This window comes from Anopheles aquasalis, chromosome 3 (assembly GCF_943734665.1).
Source record: "Anopheles aquasalis chromosome 3, idAnoAquaMG_Q_19, whole genome shotgun sequence".
NCBI lineage: Eukaryota > Metazoa > Arthropoda > Insecta > Diptera > Culicidae > Anopheles > Anopheles aquasalis.
In genome coordinates, this window is record NC_064878.1 from 10,330,346 (window position 1) to 10,338,558 (window position 8,213).

At 49.3% G+C, this 8,213-nt stretch overlaps 1 protein-coding gene across 1 annotated transcript; it reads right to left on the reverse strand.

Annotated features, from left to right (window-relative positions):
* Positions 1-5,474: 5,474 nt before the first annotated feature.
* Positions 5,475-6,953, reverse strand: LOC126579275 (amyloid protein-binding protein 2-like). The gene has a single exon (XM_050242709.1). The coding sequence runs from the start codon at positions 6,951-6,953 to the stop codon at positions 5,475-5,477; it is 1,479 nt and encodes a 492-aa protein (XP_050098666.1).
* Between the last annotated feature and the right edge of the window lie 1,260 nt (positions 6,954-8,213).

Consider the following 8,213-nt stretch of genomic DNA (forward strand, 5'->3'; position numbering starts at 1 on the left):
AACAAGCAGTGCGCGCGTGTAATGGCACAATGTTTCAAACATGTTCAACGCGATGCGCCCGCGCGAATCTTCTCGTGCTTGTTCCACATTAATTCGTTATTTATTTTTGCGTTTCAAACCCATACTTTTAAGCACAGGGTTTCGCGACTCGCCACCCCTTGTAACGCTGGAGGGCTTCAAGGAAGTTGCCACCGAAGCTTCCATGCCATCAGCACGTAAGACACAACCACTTCACCACCCGCACCTTCCATCCATGCCAGTGACCGAAGCATCTTGAGTAAATGTTAGCACAGGTACCGTGTGCCGCGTGTGTGCCGCTTCCGTTTGCTAAACTTTCGAAAAATAAGCGATTACAGCGAGATACGCGAAAGAGTGGTTACTGGGAAACGTTTTTTTTTTTTTTTACTCTACGGCCACGCAAAACCACTTGAGGCCATTTTAGAGACCCCTTAGGGGGGGGAAGCTATAAAGAATCAAACATGCACCACATGTGCACACAAAAACACGCGAAACAAATAAAGCTGAGCCGAAGGAAACACGTAAGCGCATTTAGATAAAAGGGAGGCCACATGAAGGCACCGCCACAGCGTTTGACACGCAATTAGTGGTGAACGCTCGAGTGGTGCTCGAGAGCAATCCTCTATTCACTCTTCTCTCATGTTGTCGGAGCTTCAAGATCCCCTTCACTAGGACCAATAATCATCCGGTGCATCTGAGACTCCACGAGACAAGAAGGACGAGGTTTTCCCTTGCGAACCGCAGACACGGGAGTTGTATCTCTCGACGAGATCTCCACCTTCAGATTGACTTGCATTCTCCATCATCATCACAACAAACAACCCTCTCAAGCAGGACCAGCGTACGAAGAGTGCACCACAGTGCACCACCAATCCATCAACTCATGAAGGAAGGGGAGATCTCACAAACCACATCACAACCGTGTTATGACGTGTGAGATGATGTTGAACCCCGTGCCTCGCCAGTGCCGTGTGCCAGGAGCCAACCGACACGACCACAATCATTACGGAGCAGATCCGGTGCAGAGGGGGGCAAGATAATGGGCGCGGCTACTGCTGCTGCTGCTGTTGTTGTGGCGAGGCCAAATACGATAACCATAATTACCACGACCCACAAACTCACCTTCCAGCGCGGTATGCTGTCAAATCGTGTTCGTGAGCTGAAAGCGACCGAGCGATAACCACAAGCAGTGGCAACCAGGTTGGTCCGTTACACGTCAGGACGCCAGGCGCACACAGAAAAGGGGGTCACCGCATGTCACGCGTATGCTGCTCGGGTGGTTCGAGAGAGAGAGAGAGTATCATTAATTGGAAGAACAGGAAACAGGCGAACGAACTGAGGCTGGTGCTATCTGTCTAGCATCTTCCATCGACGGTGGTGCTGGTAACGGTGTCCTTCATCATCGTTCCCAGTACCGGAGGTCGCTACTCTCTCTTTCTTTTCTGATTCTGCTCAGCTTCGTTCGAAGGACCGGAAACGCGATAGGCGAACACCTTTGCCTCCAGCTGCCCTTAACTGTCAGCCACCGCACGTGTCCTGGTTTCTGCCATCAACCAAGTTGTTTTTCTTTCAATGTACAGCACCCACCTCGAGACAAGCTCCGGGAGGTTGATGACTCTGGGGGGACAAGGGGAATCTCCATCTATTGCACAATCGCACCCGCACGGACGAAGACGAAGGAGTCTCATGGCTCCTGGTTCCGGTCCCAGTCCCGAGTTGGAACTTATTTCTTCTTATCACCAACGTTTACTCCTTTCTAGGGACGTAGTCTCAACCCCGGATGCTAGCTGGCGTATGTTCGATGCATATGCATACGATACGCCAGTGACTACGGTGCTCGTCCCATCGCAGCGCTACACAAATGCTCCCCAAGCGATTGATGGTGCGTGATTATAAGGGATTCTGGGAAATAGCAAGTTTTCCCTTGTAGAACACTGAGCAGAGCGCAACGAAGCGCAGAGACACAGAGACCATCGCGTCTTCCTTGGAAAGGATACTTCTCCGAGCATTCTTCAAAGGGAAACATTCCTGTATCGCGGCGTTCCTTTGTTCTTCGTCGACGTCTTCTACAGTCGACACCCGTTTGCTTTCGGCGTCCTGTGCTGTGGCACCGTGGGACCAACAATCGATGTTTGCCAAGCCCGATGCGCTACAGCTTGCGACGGCCATTGGTTTGAATGTTTCGAATCGAATTAAGATAAAGACGTACAATTGATTACTCCCGCAAGGCGCTTTCGGTACGATCAGAAGCGGATCGGGATGCAAATTTGTCGATGAAAGATTTCCAATTCAATTCACTAAATTCTTGTGCAGCAGCAGATTCCGTGTCAGCGGAAGCATCGATTGACTGGCGACGCGTAACAATCCCATCGGAAAGGGTTCTGTTGTACAGGGCGATAGTGCATTTTACAAACAAATTGTGCAATCTCGTGGGAGATGCACCAGGGTGCAACCGCTTGCGTTCGGTTGGTGTCACCTGATGGATTGCTGATGCGATTGCTCAGCCAGTCTGTCCACCAGCGCGCAATAGATGCAGATTATCTCGGAGCTTTGAGAAATGGCTACCAAGAGGGAAGACAATGGCGCGCTTAAGCCAACAACCAGTACAGTAGTTATTCGGTCATTAAGCCCGTGGGATGTCTTGACGATTTGCAAAGAGAATTGCTATTCCAATAAGGGATGTTTCATTTAAATTGGTCCTTCTTGATTGCTACAAAATGTGGTGACACTTAGAATTGCTTCCGCATTAGTTTGACTGTCGTTCGCGTGCAACCTAGTGAGCATATTTGGTACAGACACTGGCCTAGAAAAAAAGCATTATACAGATGTCAAAGATGTTATTAAAGGCATAATGTATAATTTAAAAAATTTATAAATTGCTATCATATAAAAAAATGAATTGCTTCGCGACATAAAGTCATCATTACTATGCACCCCATGGCTACATTCAAACAAGAAATTTAACTCGAGTATTTGTCTTAAAGCGCCCTTAACGCAATCATCCTGGAAGGCCTAGACAGGAAAAAGGGCATTGACTGTGATGTAAATTATTATTTGACCAAATCAACTGTCCTACAGCTGCTAAAATGAATAATATATCAAGGATCTTCATTTGATAATCACAATATTGTAAATTACAAGTGAGCATTATAATGATAATCCTTTATGGTGCTCGATGTCCACCATCACCGAGCCGGCACATGAATTATGTAACACAGTTGTGCTTTAATCTCTTCCAAGAATCAAGGCGCATCCATCGTACAGGTTGCCATACGTGCTATTCTTTTGTCACCGTCCAGCAGCACACTTCAAACATTGAGCCGATGAGCTCGCACACGTGTGCGCCACAACCCTGCACATGCTGCTTAAATCTATGCGCGTTTTTCTGTCCCAACGATGCTTCAAACTCTCCGTTACGCTACCGCTGACGTTGACCTAGTATCACGTCCCGTTAACAAATGATCTCCATCCATCACTCTCCTGGTTGCTCTCGGTGCACGAGTAGCTTAGCTACGCTTCGAAGCACAAACTGGATGCCCTAGAAACCACCAACGTGTGGCCGGAGCACGCTGGGGGAAAAAAACCCTAGAAGAATTGCAAAAATCTCCCAAAGTCACGTTGTAAACACTGTGACTGTACGGATTTGCGGGAGTTTTCTCCTCGAAGAATCTTAATGATCGCATTGGATTTCGCTGTCGGTCGTTCATTCATTCATTGCTTCCAAAGTGGAGAAAAACTACACTGCATAAACCTTCACAAATCTCGTGGTTACTGTGTTAAGCAACACCCAAAAGGGACGCATAGCAAATTATTTATTTTTCCGAAACAAAACAAAAACCCCCTCCAAACCAGTAACCACGTACTGGGCGCGACTCGAATGACCTCGGTACGGTTCACATTACAGCCCGTGTTGCTGTCCACGGTGACCGGCAACTCATTTGCCATTTTTCAAACCACCATAACCACCGCCATTTGCCACTAAGGGAACCGGCATTCCTCGGTGCGCTCGTAGTCCAACCGGTACATGAGCAGCTTGCTCGTAAACACGGACTGCTTGAGTTGATTTTACGACCCGCAAAAGGTGATGCGCGTTTCACACAAACCACAGACACATACATACAACAAGGTAAGTGTATGTGTATGTGTCAGTTTATCCCAAAACCTCAATTATTCCACCAAATCCCAGTCCAGCAGCAGCAGCATCGTGGATCCTTCTTTGCATAAGCTGCAAACGTTCGCTCTGTTGGCTGTTGGCACCCACCACCGGGCCCAGCCATCGTCAGCGTGATGGACGTAGTAATTTCCCACATTTCCGGCTCACCCGGCACCAACGGGGCCATTAAATTAATAGAACACTGGCAGCCCCGCCCACACACGGGCGCTCGCGAGCATGAAGCTTCTTCGCCCTCCGTTCGCCAGGAACGTTCCGAGTCCGGTTATGGTGTTACCGGCACTGATCCGTACCGTGGCGCGTGGCGCTCAAGTTCTCTCGCGGAATCACGTGTCCGGTTCACCATGTGGGCAATTTGAGTTCGCCGGTGCCGGAACGATGCGAAGGGCACGAGATTGTTGGGGTGGATCGGTTGGCAGGCAGCCACCAACAAAGATTGTTTGCTTAGGACGCGAACGAACCTCAACGAGTGGAGTGTTGGGTGTGGCATTCCGGTGGTTCCAGCCCAGCGGTAAAAGTGGAAAAGAATCCCTTGGAGTGCTTTGTGTCTGTGTGCTGCTAGCAATTAGCTAGGAAATCACGATGCATTAGCTGCGCTGTATCTCGTGCGAAAGTGAGGGATGCATATTTCAGAAACAATAGCCCCCAAACTGGAAACCCGCTGGTCGCGCTGCGTGGCCTGAATAAATATGTAAAAGCTTGTTTGGAAAAGTCGCAGAAATAGCAAGAAAAATGCATAAAACACACGGTCAGAGTAAATGAAGGAAAAAGTTGAAGAAGTTCACGGAACCGGCAACATGCAAAATTAAAATAAACGATTCTGAATGTGAACCTTTTTTCATTTGACTCGTTAGAACTGTAAAAGCTGTCTTTACAGCTTCCTAAACAAAAAAAACATGAATTGTGGCAGGTTTTTCATCAAGTTTTCTTGTTGGATGCTCAGGGAATATTTGCCAAAGGCAACAAAAAAAATATCTTACAAAGCGAATCTAAAAATAATATCCATTAACGTTAAATAGCATTAAAATGAAGGCGTTTTGAAACAATTTGTAAGCAAAGGATTAAAAAGTGTTCCAAATATTCAACCTTCTACTGTCACTGAACTTGAACTTTTTTTCGTAAATAACGCGCAATTTTTGAATTGATAAAACACAAAAAAACATGTTCTTTTATAGAAGTATAACTAGAGAGCATAAAACACAAGAAAAAAAATTTAAAACGGAATTCAAGATCATCTCATCTGCCATAATTTTTTGTTTATTCACAAACACAAAAGCACTTTCAATCAACAGCCCGGACCGAGGTAGAACGATCGCCGAAGTACGTGCACCGCCAGAGGACCATCGCCCACCTTATCCAGCTTCAGCTCCTGCTCCACCGCTTGTGGTTTCTCCTCCTGCGAAGGACCATCACCTCCTCCTCCTCCTCTTCTGCCCGTTCCATCGGTCACATCGAACAGCAACAGGTCCATCGAGGAGCGCAACCGTCGCCCTTGCACCAACAACCGATGGTCATGGGGCAGTATCCGCTCAAAGTTAGCCATCGAGTTCTCGACATGCTGCACGGCCCGTTCCCGCTGCTCATGCACGTACGCCTGCAGACACAACCCAAACACTAGGTTGCCCTGGGCATGGGCCAACAGCAAGTTCCGCGGTCCGTACAGCCGCAGGTAGATGTGCTGCGCTTCGGCGAACACACCGACACTCTCCGTGACGGCATTCCGCGCCAGCAGGTACATCGCGTAGTCCTCGAGCGTTTCCGCGTACTGTGCGCTCCCTTTACCGTAACAGTTCCGTGCCCAAGCGATGGCTTGGCGCATGAGAAGGCCCGTCCGTGCGTACTGCTTACGAGTAAGGCAGGCCTTCGCTAGCTGCCGACAAACGTCAACGATCAACCGCCCCGGGGAGCAATCGGTCAGCATCTCAAGCGCCATCACCGCGTAATGGTAGCTGAGCGTGATCTCGCGCATCTCCAGCTCGTACAGCGATAGCGCCAGGTACGTACCGACGGCCACATCATTCCGGCACTGCATGCCGTCATAACAAGATGGCGTCTGTTGTGGTGGTCGGAGTAGATGCGGATACCTTACCACCGTCGCCGTTAACCGGTGGCACGTTTGGCGAGCTTCGATCCCTTTCGCACCGAGTGATTGGGCACGGAGTAGTTGCCGGAGCACTTCCAGCTCCACTTCCGATCCCGTCTTGGCCAACAGACAGGCGGTACGCAGGATCTTGATGGCTTCCCTCAGCCAACCGGTTTCGGTGAGAAACCCGGCAATGGTCAGACCACGGCGGATACCATCACGTTCACGATCCTCATTACCGACCTGTAACTTTACACAAGCACGCTGAAACCGCTGGCAGAGCCGATCCGTTACCGGCCGTCGATTGCACTCCAACCACTGGAAACAGCGCACCAGCTTGGTCCGATCAGCGGGCAACTGCCGCAACGCTTCACTGATCAACACCGGATCCGACAGTAGCTCCTGCTGCTCATCGAGCAGATGCGGGTAATCGCACATGTCCTCCAGTACCTCGAGCCGTACGGCAAGCGGCAGACACTGCACAGCTGCCCGATACCCGCTGGAGCGTGGATTGTTGGAGTAGTGCCGTACCAGCGCCTCGAGCGTGCACCGGTACAACGTTCGCGGTTTACTCGCCGAGGCCCTGTCTGCTGCCACTGTGGCGTCGTCGCCGTCGTCGTCGTCGCCACGTCGTTCCAGGTGCACATCGGCCAACGGCCAAAACCTGGCCACGCTTCTCATGGCAACAGCACACCGGACACACCAGCGACGCAAGCACACAATCGATGACGTTCGATCGAATCGGATGGTAAACGATTCAAATGGGATTTTAACACCTTAACCTTCACTCTTTCTCTCTCTCCTCTGCGCTACTTCAAGCTAGCAAGCATCCACCTTCACCGACTATCGGCAACAAACTGAGCACACCAGCACCAGAAGATGAGTCAGTCTGCGGTGGCTGCATCTGCAACTGCATGTTGTCGAACGGGGCACCATTAACCTTCGGCAACAAAACCCTTCCCACGAGCTTCTTCGGCAAAAGAGGAAATAATTAATGCGCGACGAGTGAAGTGCATTGTAAGTGTGCTTTATGTACCACACGAAAGGAGAAAACTTGCCGAGAAAACAGCTCAAAATGTCCTTTCTAGGATACATAAATCACAGTATGGGGAAGGTTCTGAGTCCTTAAGTCGATCGATCAAAATTAGAGTTCTCGGAATGGAGGCGAGGCAGACTGTGTCCTACTGTGTCCAGACACGAATTACCCTTGGAAGCGTATCATGGCGAATGTCATCCTCGTTATGAAATGCGATAATACGATTATCAGCCCGTTCAAATCCATCTTCCATATTATTTGTGCTCGGTGCGTCACTCCAGCGCACGAATGGGAATTCAGCCAGCCAATACAGTGCTCCTAACTTAATGAATCCATTAGATGATTATGTGGCTTTTGGGGCGAACGCTTTGGGCGCTGCAGAATTGACACCTAGCGTCGATGAGGCGCGAGATTACAAAACCATAAGCTTCGGTATACCTGCAGGGACAGGGCTACCTGCTCCCATATCCCTATGAACAGGAGGTAATCCAAATCCCGGTCCAGATCGACGAGATTTCCCACTGCTTATCGAGCTGTGAGCATCGCCCGGTCCAGAACGGCTCCCATGGGACGTGAAAGAGCGAAAGAGCGTACTCATTAGCGTGGATATCTCGTTTGCACTCGTCTAGCTCGAATCGCATTGGTTAAATCGGTCATTCGGGTAGAATAAGAAGCAAAACCGAAAGTAGAATAAATACCCAGTGTGCGTGCAAAAGACAAGACCTTTCTGTCGCTATCTTTCGTTCTCTCTTTACTTAATTCTATCGCTCTATCTCTAGCTCAGCTTCAGGTAACGGAAGAACGCAATTAACATAAACTTCTACCCCCCAATGCCAATGCTTTTTGAACCGAGAAAGAGTCTCCTGCATAGTCATATCTAGCATGATTGTATTTGTGACACAGAT